The sequence below is a fragment of the Stegodyphus dumicola genome, chromosome 1 (assembly GCF_044657685.1).
Source record: "Stegodyphus dumicola isolate Sdum_Otavi_A_Nest chromosome 1, ASM4465768v1".
In the NCBI taxonomy this organism is placed as follows: domain Eukaryota; kingdom Metazoa; phylum Arthropoda; class Arachnida; order Araneae; family Eresidae; genus Stegodyphus; species Stegodyphus dumicola.
This window is the reverse complement of record NC_140768.1, coordinates 238825042-238841629: the sequence shown is the minus strand read 5'-3', so window position 1 is coordinate 238841629 and position 16588 is coordinate 238825042. Positions and strand designations below refer to the sequence as shown.

The 16588-nt window shown below is 32.8% G+C and overlaps 1 protein-coding gene across 3 annotated transcripts in view; it reads left to right on the top strand.

Annotated features, from left to right (window-relative positions):
• Mical (Molecule interacting with CasL) overlaps window positions 1–16588 on the top strand; it is a 241831-nt gene that overhangs the window by 204463 nt on the left and 20780 nt on the right. For all 3 annotated transcript variants that reach the window (XM_085826689.1, XM_085826697.1, XM_085826694.1), the window contains 2 exons: window positions 4325–8125; window positions 13720–13796. In XM_085826689.1, the coding sequence (XP_085682815.1) occupies window positions 4325–8125; window positions 13720–13796 (3878 nt within the window). The remainder of the gene's footprint in view (window positions 1–4324; window positions 8126–13719; window positions 13797–16588) is intronic.

The window sequence follows — 16588 nt, the reverse complement described above, 5'->3', positions numbered from 1 at the left end:
GAGAATATACTACATGACAGAACGAGTTTCTCAAAAGCATACATTTACAGATATAGAGTTACAATGAGAAAAGGGCAGTTTGCAAGATCAGATATCATATAAAAGTTTCAATGAAATAATGAGAAAAGTATTCATAAAGGCTATAAACAATATATACAACTATATACAGGAATATTCTACTTTATGTAAAAAAGTTCAGATCTCTGGCTAGGTGGACTGCCAGCGGTCGTAACTCTTTATCTTCCGGTAGTGGAATGTAGTCAAATACATGTAATTTTGACATGTGATGGCATGTAACTGCTTTCTGGAAAAAGCTGGAGTTTAAGCGATGAAGATGCTCTATGACAATTTCAATTTTCAAATCCTTGTGTAAAGTCCTATTAGATACGAAATAATGCGCATTCGTGAAGGTGCGCAGCAACTTGTTCTGTGCAATTTGTAATTTAGATATGTCCCTATCTCTAACTGATGCCCACGCAGGGGAAGCACACGTGAAGATTGGCCGTATAACAGAGATGTATAAGTGCCGTTTTCTTCTTAAGTCCAGTTTAGAGTGCTCGTTAATAAGTGGGTCAAGAGTCTGAATGACTCCTAGTGTTTTTACCCTGACATGAGTCAGGTGATCCTTCCAGGAAAATTTATCATTAATAATAACACCAAGGTAATTCGCCTTGCGTACTCTAGGAACTTCTGTGTCAAATAGCTTAAGCTTTTCTGCTATTTCAGTGGCAGAGTTCTTCTTTTGGATAATGAGCAGTTTGGATTTATCTGCGTTAATTGAAATACGCCATTTGGTACACCAAAATTCTATTTGCAGCATGACTTGTTGAAGTTTCCTGACAGCTTGATTAGGACACATAGATTTTACAGCAAGCGCCGTATCATCTGCATAACAGCCAATGAAGTAATTGTAGTTAAAGCCTGTTTTAGGAAAGTCACAAAGAAGAGATATAAGATCGGACCTAAAATTGACCCTTGCGGGACGCCAGCGTGAATTCGTTTGACTTCAGAAATCTCATTTCCAATAGAAACATGAAAACTTCTGCCTTTCAGGGATGAGTAGATGAGACACGTTAAAGTTTTGGTGAAGCCAAGGGAACGGAGCTTGAAAATTAGACTCTCATGCCAGACGCGGTCAAAGGCTTTGGCCACGTCTAGCATGAGTAAAGCCACATTTTGTCTGTTATGTAACGCACTGCCGATGAACTCAGAAAGTCTGACCAATTGTTTCGTGGTGGAAAGGGTTTTTCGGAAACCAAACTGTTCTGGTAGTTTCTCTAAGTATGGATGGATTCTATGATAAATGATGCATTCAAAAATTTTCCCCAAAATGGGAAGCAAACTGATAGGTCTAAATCCTTCTGGGCAAGTGGTAACCTTGCCGGCCTTAGGTAAGACAACTATTTTGGCTCTTTTCCAGGCAAGCGGAAAGTATCTGATAGTTAAGCAAGCATTTAAAATACTGGCATACCTTGCGATACAATTTTTCGGTAAGTTCTTGATCGCTAGGTTGGTTATTGCATCATAGACCGGTGCTTTCCTGTTTTTTAGTTTCCTTATGATTTCTTGGATTTCATGTGGAGAGGTGAGTTCCAGATTGTCCTCTAAGTCCTCCTGTGAGGTAAACCAGTCATTAATGCAGTATCTTACATCATAAGCGAAGTCTATGTCACAAGGACGCTGCTCGTTCGGTTTAAACTGATTTTCAAAATGTTCTGCAAAGGTGTTTCTTTTTCTTTATTAGTGAAAGCCACGCTATTATTGAAGTGAAGTGGTTTGTTCGCTACAGCCTTTCCTTTTACATTTCTGACAAAAGACCAGAACGCATTGTCTGGTTCATTAAAATTCATGATTTTTTTCATCCCAAAGGTCATTTCTGAGCTGATGAATTGATTGTTTGATGTCACGATTCAGTCTATTAATTTCCGTTTTAGTACTCGGGTTCCATGTTCGATTCCAGGCTTCTTTCTTTGATTTTATCTTTGATGTGGGGGGGGGGTAAGTTTTCCAGATGTCTGTTTAATGGAAATGTTCTTGGTGGCAGTATTGACTGCATTAATGATACTGTTAGTAAACAGGTGCACAGCTAAGTCTATGTCCTGCTTGGTTCTTAAAGCTGTGTTCAGGAAGGTACTATTACTTAAGATCAGATTATACTGCTTCCAGTCTGTAATCTTTTTCTCCTGCGTTGTTTTGTCTTTTAGGATTCCAAGTGTGGCCATTACAGGTAAATGATCCGAGCTTAGATCATTAACAACTTCAAGATATACTGGAATTGAAGAGGAAGTAAGTAGTAGATCAAGAATGTCCCCTCTGTTCCGGTCGTGTGCAAGATAAGTGTATTCCTCAGGTGCAAAGAAATAAACAGGTTCGTTGTTTATAAATTCAAAGAATTGTTCTCCATTTGGGTTTGTTTTACGACAGTTCCATTCCTCATGTTTCGCATTAAAATCACCTGCTAATATAACAGGAAGATTTGTGAATAAGATGTCCTTTAATAATTCAGCTTCTAAAGGGTATCTGGGTGGGTTATAGAAGGCTGTGAAATAAGTGTTTCCATAACCTTGAAGAAACACGGAGACAGTGACATACTCTTGTCCATTATTTCTGTACTGCTTAATCTTGCATGATTGGAGAGAGTTCTTTATGTATATCACTACCCACCACCACCACCATGGTGACTGAGTGCGATAGCATCTGAAATTCATTATGTTAATACTAATACCAGGATTTGCATGTGTCTCTGTTACCATAGCAATGTCAACATCATTGTTTTGAATAAAAACGGCGAGTTCCAATAATTTTCCATGAATGCTACAAGCATTCCATATCATCACGTTTAAAGGCGCTTTTAAATTCCTATTTTTCCCCATTGTTAGAAGATTTGGAGGGAATGTTCTCTTGATTTATTTGCGATAACTGTTTGACCTGATGAGTAAGTTGGAAGCCTGCGCTTTTGATGACGGTCACCAATTCCGCCAGATCAGCGAAGACTTTTTTAAAAAATGCATATAATTTAATAGGCTGTACAAGGAAGTCATGTGATGTCCACATCAGAATTTTTAAACTTCCATTCATTAAAGTGATAGTTACATCATTAAAGAAAGTAAGAAAATAAAACAGTTTAAATTATAAACCATTGTTTATCTAATAACAAAAAATGTCATGAACAGCTAAAGTAGTCATGCCACTCGGTGAGTTAAATTAATATGTTTTAATTTAAAATTATGTTATAACTAGTTTAATAATCTGGTGTATTATAAAATGATCTTAAGTAAAATTTCTCATTTTGAAGCCTTCATAAGTAATTAATAAATTTCTAGCATTTATGTCATTGGTAGTGTTTTTAATAGTCTATATTTTTTTATTATATTTCACAATTTTGGACTGGGCTCAGGGTTGAATTGTAAGAAACATCTTAGACAGATCTTGTTTGTTATATATGTTAATACTTTAGGGTTTTCTTTATAATGTGTGTCAAAAATGTAAATATATTTGAAAATGGGGGAAAAGTTACACTATTCATTTTAATTTAAAAGTCATTGCACCAGTATGCAATTCTGCTCTTAAAAGTAGACAGTTGCTGTACTCTTTGTTTTTCTTTAAATTATGATAAATAACTGAATTAAATGTGCTTTTCAGTCCAGTGCATTTACTGAGCTGTTCAATTTTTTCCCAAGGGGGATAATATTATAAGAGTAGTATTTACTATAAATGTACTCTGTTGCTAATTTTTTTTTCCCTCCTTTCCCCAATTTTGCATGTTTTTTTAATGGCTTAGATGCATGTTTCTTATATTTATTTCATTTGCTTTACAATAATGAGTAAGATAGATAAAATTTTCATAACATGTTTAGTGATTTCATTGTGTTTTATAGTATTTCTATAAAAATATTAATTTTTTAATTATTGTATTTCATAATACATGTATAAAAATATTTACTTAATCTTGTAATCAGTTCATCACAGTTGATTAGGAAAATCATTCTGTTTGATCATGGAAAATCTAGGAAATTAAAATTTGGGTGCAAGAATTTCATTGAGAACCATGCAGCCTTGTGAATTGCAATTAATAAGACTTGTGAATCTTAGGGTAGGAAATTTTTAATTTACTGTTTAAATTATAAAAATTCATTGCACAATAGGTAAGGATGAAACAAGTCATTTATAATATATATAGACATTTCTTAATAACATATCTCATTAATATGATTTACCGTACATGTAACTGGTAGTTTTTGCAAATAAATGCACCATTACTGTATTATGTACTCAGTTACAGAGAATGCATTGTTTTTATCTTCTTTTCTTTTTCATTTCATAGATGAAACAAGCTCTGAATCTGATATTTCAGAAGAGGAAACTGATGAAGATGAGGATTCAGAAGGAGAATCAGAATCTGGCACTGAAGTTGATTCAGAATCAGAACCTAAAGCACTTCTGCCTCCTCCACTTATTCCTAAAATAATAATCCACGAGTCTCCTCCTCAGGATATTGATTTGGATCAGGAATGGGAGGTGGAGACTCCATCTTTGCAGAATGATAACAGTGTTCATGACACTCCCCTCTGTGATGATTCAGTTGTGATTTTAAATGACTCGACGCAGAACAATCCCCTCTGTGATGATTCAGTTGTAATTTTAAGTGACTCGGCGCAGAACAATGAATTGGAATTATCTGTTGAAATTGTGGAGTCAGTTCCTAAACATCCTGACACAAGCATGGCTGTAGCTGAAAATTATGATGCATCATCTTATAAAGATGCTGACGGTAAGTCCAATCAAAATGATACAGCTAAGAACCTTGATTACTCTCAATTTAGGACAGAAGAGGAGATTACTTGCCAAGTTAAAGAGAAAGTTATAGCCCCTCTTGCCACTGAAGAAAGTTCATCTGACTTGAGTGTATCATCTGGCATTAATTCTCTAGCAAAAGAAATAGCATCTGATGTTTTAAATGCTGCAAAAGATTCTATTTCAAAACAAAAGTCAAGTATGCATTTATATGGCTTAAAAATTTTTGAACCAAGCAGTTGTGCATTTTCAGACTCCACACAACACTCAGAGAAAACTTCTTTCAGTGACTCCTGGATGATACTTAGTTCATCAACATCTGAGGAAGCAAAAGTAAAATTAATAGATCTTACTTCATCTGATCAGCCAAATGATAAAGTTGAAGTTCATACTATTATAACACCTGTAAGTAATAATGTAGAAATAATTGACTTGTGTTCTCCTTCAGATTTAAATACAGAAGACAGATTTACAGTTGTATCACCAAGAGATCAAACAAATGATTCTGATCTAGTTATCCATAGCAAAGGAGATGATGATCATAACCACTCCGTCCCCAATGAAGATTATATCAGTTCATCTCCTCTCGATTCTAATTTATTGAAAGAGAAGGATGTTGAGGAAAAATTTGATTTTCAAATTGAGACTGAAGATACTGAAGTCATTGCTAAGAGCATATTTCTTGATGACAGTATGGAAGACATTAAAGAAATTTCCATGTTTGATGAATATCTTGATAACTCTCCTGAAAATGCAAAGTTTGATTCTGCTAATGTTACACTAAGAAAGAAACGAAGGTTTTCTTGTGAAGGTGAAGGCTTCAACTGGGATAGTGACAATAGTATATCATTACCTCATTGTTATGGTGAAGAAGAAAGCTGTATATCTGTTGATGAAATTGAGAAGAAAATGGAACATACTACAGATGGTGTTTATCATGCTGATGTTGTTCAGGCAATTCAAATTGAGGGGACTGAAAATAATAACCAAGAAGCAAAAGTTACCAAAAGTGGCAAAGAAATTAAAAAATTGTCCTTTGAAATATGTAGTGATAAAGCCTCTGAGTTTCAAAACACAAAAGACTATCAACTTTGCAGTTCTTTATCTCAAAGTTTGCCAAATAGCTCAAGCTACTTAAAACATGATTCTACATTTCAGACATCCACACCATACAATTTTTACTCATTTGAAGATGCCAAACATTCTGCACCTGTGCCAAAAAGAACTATGACTCCTGATCGACCTGAACTTTCTGCAGAAATCAGATATGAGAAATTTTCTGAACATGAGTCTGTTAAAGAAAATTTGAGTTTTTCAACTTCAGAAATGAATGTGATTGATTCAGATGTTTCAGAGTTACAAAATAAGCTGAAACAAGAAACACCTGAAAGCATTAGTCCAAAGGCAGATACCAAATATAAAGGTTACAGTGGTAGTTTTGCTGAAAAAGTAAGGCCCAAAAGTTTATTTTGTGATACTATCTATTTGCGATCTTTGGACATCAATCTTCAAAAACAGCCATTTTCATCTCTCAATAAAAGTAATGACAAATTGGATGAATGTAATAAAACTGAAACTGCTGATGGCATCAGAAGGAAACTTTTTACTGAAAGTCCATCTCTGAGTAAAAGTGAAGATGAATTAGATGAATATAGAATTGAATATGAAAACCAAATCAAGCAGAATCTCATTAACAAGAAAAGCGAATTATCTTACCCCTCAGACAAATATTATGCTAAAACTGAGATTGAACAGAATTGTCTAGTTTTAGAAACTTCATCTGTAGCTGATGATAAATTATCTCCATCACGTTTGAAAAGTAGTGCTGTAGCTACTGAAAACTCAAATAAATCAGTTGATATAGGTATAAGCAAGTCAAAAATTTCAAGTCACAAACATTCATCTGTTTCCTTTTCTGCTCCAGAATCATGCAATGATTTGGTTTCTCCCTATACATATGCTCAAGCAAGACCTTTATTCGAAAATAAATTTCCCACAAAAATGAGACCAAAATGTGATATGGACATTATTAAACTCAAACAGAAAAGAGAAAAAAGAAAAAGTGTGCATGAAGATATTCAAGGTCTTCCTTTTGCAGATGAAGAGAAACTTATTTCTCCTGTAGAACCTCTAGATGCCTGTGATGTTTTTTTAACACCTAAAACAAGTAATAGAAAAATATCAGACAGTAATTCTTCTTCTGCACCGGCATGGAAGACTCCTGATTTAATTGACGAAGAAAGGTATCTTCGTTTGCAAAGTACAGTTGACCAGGAAAAGGCTCGCCAAGAAGCAAGAGCTCGAGCAAGATTAAAAAGTGATGAAGAATTAGGATTGAGTCCTAACAATTACAGGAAAAAATATACACGTCAGTTATCTTTAAATTCCATAAACTATGATGAACTTTGTAGTGATGAGTTTTGTGATCAAGATGATGAACTTGAAGATGAAATAATTAGTAATTTTTGCCAAACCAAGAGCTCTGGAATTGAAGAAACATTTAATATGTTTAAAAAAAATAGCCTATATTTGAAAACAAAGAATCCTGAACTAGCACTTGCATCTAGTCATCAACCTGCACAATCAAAGGAAAAAATTCTTCCATCCAATTGTGATCGAGAGATCCCTTCAAATACCAATATTCCTCAGCCTGTAGATATGGCTGTTCCCATCTGTTTATTGGATTCAGTTATGAAGGAGGTGGTTGTCAGTAAAAAATTAGGTGATTATGAGTCTGAAGGTAATTTAAGTAAAAGTAAAGAGATGCTGCAACCTTCTAAACATTCCAACCAAAGTAGCTCATCAGAAACTAGTCCAGAAATTTTTACTTCTGAAGGAACTTTTGACTCAAAAATTACCAACAAAGGAAAGAGTAAAGCATCTCGTGCAGAAAGTTCTGGTGATGATGATAAATCCAAATCCAATGGTAAAAAATCTATATTTTCAATATTAAATTTTGGAAAAACTCATGTATCAAGAGAAAAAGTAAAACAGAAATCTAAAGATTCTGAGAAAGATTTTTCTTCTGCTGCTGCAACTGATATTTGTAACCGAATCAACTCAAAATCTAAGCCGTTTTCTCATTTGAAACTTGCCAAATCTAAAGAAAAGATTTCAAAGCCTAAAGCCAAGCCAGTGCCAGCAGATTCTTCTTTTGTTTCACCTACAGAAAACTCACAAGAGGACACATCAAATGTTTCATTTAATGAGCAACAAGCTAAAATCATTCCTAAATATACTGTTTATAGAAATCCAGAAACTACAATTTCTTCATTTCCTGTTCATTTACCTATTCCAAAACTGGAAAATGGACTAGCTCCCAAAGCATCTGGTAAGCCATTTCAGTTATAAGTGTGCTTACTATGCTGATGATGTGGCTATTTTGTGTCAGCATCTTTGCAGATTTTATGGCATTACACATTTAGAAAATTGTGTAAAGAACTTTTTCTTTTTCCCCTTAAGTTTTTTCAAATACATGTTTCTGTTTGTAAATATTTTTTAACATAAAGCTCTTAAAACATAAGAGCTTAAGTCATAATGGAAAACTATATGAAATTTAATTTACTTTCTTTAAGTATGGTTTTCATTACTTTTTTATGAGTGTAAAAGATAGCATTGGTAATTAGTTGCACAAATAAGAGATTATTTTATGTGATTTTTGTTCCACTTATTCAAAAATGCATGAATGTTTATGTAAATCCATAAATATATTTGCATGATTTGAAGCATTTTCTTTAATAATATACAGGTAGCCAAAAAGCCCTTACTGTGTGATGGTTGCAGAAAAATGATAAATAAAATATTCATCTGTTATTAATTTGTTAAAAGCAAGACTCTGTTGCTGTATATGCTGAAATTTGAAAAGATATTTCCTGACTTATGTCTTATTTCCATTTGTTACTTATTTAAAGTCATGATTTTTTAGAATAAATTTAGGAAACTGTAACAAAGCCAGGAGTAAAAACCATTCCTTGTTAAATATTAGCGAACACCTTTAATTTGGTTAAACTATTAATTAATTATATTATGGTTTGTTTCTTAAAGTTGAGCAAAAGGTGCTTTCATTACATACATTGACTGAAATACACAACAGTTGCTGAAGAAAGCTTCTCATATTGTGTTATGTTGTCTTTTGAAGCAGGCAGTTTAAAAAAATAATCCTTGTACCTGCTGATCTCAAAGCTGTAGGTTATGAGGTGGTGTTATAGCCATATGATGCTATGATCACATGATCTCTACAGCCATGCCATGGGTTACTACTGATAAATTAATCTTTCAGAACTAAAATAGTTTCATAACTGGTATAATGACTATGGTATTGGATATCAAACTCTATGATACAGGTAAAGTACTTAATCCAAACATTTTTTTCATTAGGGTTCAGAATTATGAAGCCATGTGTCATTCGATGATACCTTTTTGCTATAACAAAACAAGTTACGGTCCAAATGGCATTAATTCCTTTTAATGCATGTTAGGGAATTTGTGAATGGCATACCTTGAAATACATATTTGAAAAATTTGAGTCTAAAAAATAGGGTTTCTTTGTCCTTAACAATATTTCACAGAAGGACATCATTCCCTTCCATTCTGGTTAAAACCATTAATATAAATAGCATTTATATCTTTCCAGTTGCTGCTACCAGCTGCTTTTATAAATAAAGTGGATTACTTTAAAAAGATTTTTACTACCTTATTAATTATTGGGCATTGTATGCTGCAATTGCATCATTCATGGATAAGTCTGGGACAATAGTAGCGACTTCTTTCAGTATCCTTGAGATAAGATGATGCCCTTCTCCATCCAAGAAAAAAGAAAAGTTCCATTTGCTTAAAAAAAATTTATTATTTCCCAACTTGAAGTAACCTGTATTTTTCCTGTAAATTATATGAGTATTGCCTAGTTTGATTTTCCATTTAGATGGAGCGTTGCTACGCTAAGGAACTACTATGTAAGCAGGAAAAATTATGAATTAAATAAAGTGTAAGTTTAAGGAGACTGAAATTTATCAGACTGGGCATAATTTGAAACTTGTGGAAAATGAATTCATGAGTAGACTTGTGATTGTTAAACGTGTCTATGATGTCTGTCTAGAGGCTTTTTGAAGAAAAGAACTTTATGCACTGGAATTAGGACATTGCTTGTGTCAATGAATGTAGTGACCTGGTTTTATAATATTCCTTGAAAAATGTTTTTGCAAATGTAGTTTAATCTGTTATCGAGTGAATAATGTTTAGACATCTTATGTAATGCTACTTTTGTGCATATTTTCCTGTTATTGATAATTCTGCTGAGAAGTGGCTAAGTAAACAAGGCTATGAATCACTAATAGTTTGCCCTGGGTTTATTTTCTGCTACATAAGGTTTTTTTTTTTTTGGGGGGGTGTTATGACAAAATACAGGTCAGCCAATTTTAGAAAGTTTTTAGAAACTGTACTGTGCTTTGTTATAGTTTAATAATTCAAGTCCATTTTAAATTCCATTCTTCTTTTCAGAAAGTAACTTTGATAAGAAGTAAGAGTTATCATATTTCAGCCTTGGTGAGAAAGTGATGTTTGCTATAGTTATTTATACACTCTTTTGAAAAAAGTCGAAGCACCAAGAAGGACTTTTGCGATCGTGACGAAATTTGGTATGCAAAAGCATCTTGATCGAACATGAATTACGATCATAGCGTGCATTTCTAGTGCACAGTTCACAAAATATAAGTCAGTAACAGAGGCGGAAAATTTATCTTTTTTGTTGCTGCCATCGTAATTCTGTAAAGAAACAACTTGCCATTATGATGATGTCGAAGACCTTACAGGCAACTAAACGACTTCGAACGTGGTCGCATTGTAGGGTTGCGTGAAGCTGGGTGGTCATACCAAGCAATAGGTCGCCACCTGCAGTGTCACTGCTGTGCAAAGATGTTGGCAGCAGTGGTTGTTACAAGAAAATTGCTAACGAAATGAAGGCTCTGGAAGGCCAAAGATCATAAATGGGAACCAAGATAGGATGATTGTTCACCATGTCGACTATTCAACCCACTACAGCCATGTCTATACCTCCCATGGTACTGTCCACCGTCTCACGATGCTTGTTTGAGGTGGGGTTACACTCACAGAGGCCTTTAAGAAGTTTGCCTTTGACCCCACAACATTAGCTGAGTCGTCTGGAGTGGTGTTGCAGCCGATTATTATGGCTGCCATCAGACTGGCATTGTGTAGTGTTCAACGATGAATCCCTCTTCACTCTTGAAGCAGATGAGTACCGTGTTCGTGTCTGGAGAAGACGGAGCCAGTGATCCCAATCAGCCTTTATTTTACAATGGCATACACCCATAACCCCTGGTGTGATTATGTGGGGGTGCTATTTCTTATGACAGCAGGTCATCTTTAGTCTTCCTCCGTACATCTTTAACAGCTCAACAATATGTTGATACCATCCTGCGGCCGGTTGCATTACCTTTCATGGCACGTCATCCTGGGGCCATTTTCCAACAAGATAATGCCAGGCCACATACTGCTCACATATCTGTGTAATGTCTCCATATGGTTGATACTCTTCCTTAGCCAGCAAGGTCACCAGACCTTTCACCAATCGAGCATGTCTGATACATTTTAGGCTACCAGATTTGGGCACCACAAAATATCGCAGATCTGGAGCGACAACTGATGAATGCTTGGAAGAATATGTTGTAGGATGACATTAGGATGTTATTTCATGTCTGCAGAACACAGTTTATTTAATATGCACATAGAGAAGCAATTTATAATAAACCTGGATTTATTATTTTGTTTAACACAGTTTTGTAAACAATTTATTCAAATAAATAGCATATGGAAACCCACCTGAAATTTATTTTTAAAAAGCATTTCATGGTGGCCTCTGTCCAGCAGTTGCTGCTAATGATGTATCTTATGCATTATCATGATAAATTTGATGCATGAATGTAAACTTCAGTAGGTAACACTGCATGTGATGGTGAGTCGTACCCTGTGCGTTTTGCTACACCATTCTGAAGGAACTCGTAAGATGGAAGATTGAAAATAAGCATATTAAATATTTGTGGAAGAAACAGTAACTTCATGCACATACACAAATTGGTAATCATAGACATGAATAAATTGCTTGTGTCTGTTGGCCGTTGTCTATTTCTTATCAAGTGTGTCACTTATAGTTTCTCACTAAGACTGCTATAACATAGAAGTACCTTTATTTTTTCACACATTTGATCCTTTCAGATGCATTTTTACAAAAAATTTTCTTTACAAATCTTTACAAAAAATTTAATGTATGAAGAATATCAAAAATAAACATACAGTCACTAAAAAAAAAAGTCAAAATGGAAAGATGCATTCAGTATTTTTGTTTAATGACTAAGATTGATGTGTGTCAGTTTTCTAGAATATAAGGAATTTTTAAATGAACATGATGAATCTGATAGAAATGCCAATATTATCATCATCGGGAAAATAATGAGGTTTGAATTAGTCATAAAAATAAGAATTGTTAATTATTCACAACCTGATTAGGATATTCTTCAGCTGTAATTCATTTGTTAAGAAAATAATTTTCTTAATGGATTTTGTATTCCCCCCCCCCGTGCAGTTTAATCTATAGTTGTCTAGCTTATTGCTTGTTTTAGCATTCTTGTTTCTCAGTTTCTTTTGCACTATGCAAATATGTTGGTATAAAATTATTTTGGTTTGCATGTACATATCGTTGTTCAATGTATTATTTTGAATGCCAGAAGGTTGCTTATTTGTATGTATTCTGTGCTAAGATTATATAAGGCACTGAAAAATTTAGAAATGTTCTCACTTTATGCAAATTAAATATTTAATATTATCTTCTTTCAACTTTTGACAGATAACAATTGATGATTTGGCATTGTCACAGTGAAAATTCTTCTGATTAAAAAATAGTGTTAAAAATAGTTGCACATTTTTATTTCAAGAAGTAACTTTTTTTTTAAACTATGAAACTGAAGACAGTGAAGTTCAGTAATCTAGTAATGTTACATGTAAGTGTTTCTTGCCCACAATTCTTAATAAGTTATCTAAACATAGACCCATATCTAATCTTGCACCATGAAAACAAGAATGTGGAACCACAATTACAAGAATGAGGAATTTCTTCAACAAAATAAAGTACCAGTTAACTACAGTGTTCCATCCTATTCGTTTGCTTTGGACTCCTACATCTCCCTCCCATTTTAATAAAGGAGTTGCTGAGAGAAAAAGAATTTTCGTTATTAAACAGGGCCTTAGCAGGGCATAACAAATTGTAAAAAGCATTAGAGAAGACCATTAATTCAATTGTTTTAAAATCCCATACTTCATAAAATAATTTGTTGAATGCTTCAAAAGGACCCAAAAAGTATCTCTTTTTTGCCCATTTTCATTAGTGAATTTTCAAAGCATTTTGAATATGTCTCATATATTAAATTATTTTTTGGAAAACATGAATTAAAGTTTTAAGTAAAAAATAATTTAAAATTTTTAATATAGAGAAAATGATTTCTCAAATTATCTACTGTTTGTAACTAAAATTTCTATATATCTAAATTTTGAAATAAGTTTTCTATCTTTAATAACTTAATTCTGTGAAAATTTTCAAACATGTAAAATAGTGTTTTCTTTCATTACAGTAAGGAAATATTTTGCTACACATACAATTTAGTATGTTTTAATTTAATTTACAAATGCATATATTGCTACACTCCGGATTAGTTGTGCTAAATGTGATAAATACTTAGGTGCCGCTTCTGAAGGAAAAAGAAAAAATCATTGTATGTAGTACATTCATCAACACTCATTTAAAAACATGAAGAGTAGAATTTTAGCAGATAATATACACATATAGACTGTCAGACATATATATTCCACTTTTTGTATGTATTTATATTTATTTTATATATATATTTATTCATTTTACAGAAGATAGCTTTAGTGATGAAGATGAAACTCAAGGTAGCAAAGCTGGTCACATTCCAAATACTGAAAAAAATGATAAGGTATATATGTAATTTTACATTGCAAATGCTTGTGTTATTAATTTTTCCTGTTCTAAATGTTATTCAAGAAGTTATGTGTTTAATCCGGATTGAGTTTTTATGTATAATCATTAACATAAGCAGAAGGAAATATTATTAAAAAATAAATAGTTTTGCAGTCTTGAGAGGGGGTATTTATTTAAAAAGTTGTTCATTCTTTTAAATTGGTGAAAAATTAGATTTTTCATTTTAAACAGACTTGATAATATTTATTTGCTAGGATTATTTTAAATATATATATATATAATATAAATTGATTAAAACTTTTTAAGTATATGCTAGAGCCTAGATTATCAAATAACTTGTTTTATAATAACAGATTTCATTAGATACTAGGAAGATCTGAAAATAAGATAAAATTATAACAAAAAATTCGTTTATATTTTTCAGTTAATTGCCCACATAGTGCTCAAGTTATCAGAATAAGACTTTTGTAACTACTGTTTTATTCAGCCAACCCTATGTGAAGAAAAAATGAACAAGTCAGAAATAAAACAAATGAACTATTTCTAATCCTCTTTTGGGGGAAGGGGGGAGAAGAGGTTTTTTTAATTTATTCTTTTTATTGATTGGTTATTTATTTTTTAGTAATAAAGTATATGTGAATAATATTTCTGCTTGGCGCAACATAAAAACTGTCTTAGTGCATTATTAATAATGATGCATATTCAGATTTATTTTAATTTTCATAAACAGAATCATGTTTTTTATTATTAGGCATGTAATGAAAATTATAATTTTCTGTGTTGTGATAAAGTTAATTTAACTGAGTATTACTAATTTTCCTAAGTGACATAATGAATGTAATTAACATTATTTATAAAAGTGGGAATTTTTTGTTTATTTATTTTTCTCATAACTGATTGGCAAATATAAACATTCAAAGTAATATTCGTTCGCTGTAAAAATAAATCAGGGCCAAAATAAAGAATAATAAACATAATATGAAATTAAACTATCATCAGTGCAGCATTTATGTATAAGCTGCACAAGCTAAAACTTAGGACCCCACTTTCTTGGGGTCTCCCAAAAAATCCCTCTAGGTATCCAAAAATCATATCTGAACTTATAAAGGGCCCCATTTCCCAAACAGCTTTGAGCCTTATCAAGTCTAAATCCGGCTCTGCCAATCATAAACTATCTAAAAACAGGGTTCGTATAAGTGCTTATAAGTCCTTATATTTGAAAATAAAATATAAAGGCCCTTATAGGTGCTTACTTTTTCTTTAAAGCCTTTTTTTTTTTTTTTTTTTTTTTTAATGAACGCATTATTTTTCCCCGTACCAAAGCCAAAACTAAGTAAACAACTTTTCTTCCTAATATGAAATGTCAGATGGTGAATCATACTCTCGGAAATAGCTTTTTCCCCTTTCTCTCTGCATTAACATAACCTTTGGTGTGCACGAAGAGTACAGACAGGTGCCTGTTGTTCTATTGGTCAAAGAATTGCGAAAGCAGTAGAAAATTCCGGTAAATTCGGCATTCTTTTCCTTCCACCCAAATACTACACATGTTTGAATTTCTATCAAGATCTTAATAATTTGCATTCTTGTTCCGCTTGGTCAGTTCATATTCGTGTTTATTATGATCATTATGCTTATATTATGAGCATATGTATGAATGTTTATAATAACATAGTTTCAGTAACTGCTGAAGTATAGTAAACTTCCAAAAATGGTTGTGTTTTAACACAGCTTTCTAAGGAATAATATTGGGAATGGCTTAAATAAAGGGAAAGTAATCAAATAGTCAAAATAATTTCATTTTTTTGGCCAATACATTATACAGTACAAAGATTGGGTGATTCTCCCCTTTCTTCGCAAAATCTCGAATATTGGAACTGTTACAGTTCGCTGCAAAACAAGCAACGGACCTCTTTTTTTTTTTTTTTTTTTTTTTTTTAAGTCACTTTTCAATCTGGATTAAATAGGACTAAAAGTTCTGCAGTCTACCAAGCAAAGAATGATTCTATTCCGGAAATTTAACGTCGTCTGTTGAAAATTAGAATGAGAAACACCAATGTTATTTAGTCCTTTATTCTCCCAATACCGGCAGCAGTTGATTCCAATTGCATAATATCACGTAGGGAAGAATGACGCACATATTGCACAATAACGTTTGCAATATTTTGCAGAGATAATTATTAATTTTGATGTTCTGTCCGAGATTTGTTTATGAACACTTAAAAGAGTTTTACTGTGCTTGCTAAGCAGAATATTTTTCAGTTCCATTGGTTTATTTTTGTATGATGCACATATCGAAATGTCAAAAGCATTTATTTAGCGGAAAAATCTAAAGAGCGGCTACAGTCTACCCCCCCCCCCTCTGCTCCTCTTTTTCAAGTTAAGCTCGACTGTCCGAATATTCGCCAATTTCCAAGTATGTGGGTTAGTTAAGCTTTTACTGTTAAAGGATGGCTGCATGAAGCAAATTTCTGTCTTCTGATTTCAGAAATGTTCCTCTTTTTTACTTAAATTACTTTGCTTGCAATATCTGTTAAGGGAAAACTGATATACAATGAAAATTTAGAAAATGTTCAGAATTTAGATTTAAATTATTTAAATATCAATATGAGTGGGAAAATAAATTGTATTTATTATTAGGTTCCAAGCAAATACAATAAATATGCCTTATTATTATTTATTTTCTCTATTTTGAACTGAAATTTCATCATTAAATCTTGTAATATAGTTTACTTCTGCATAGTTTTTTTTTCTCTCATTGTAAACTAGTTCTGTAAATTGAACTGTTAT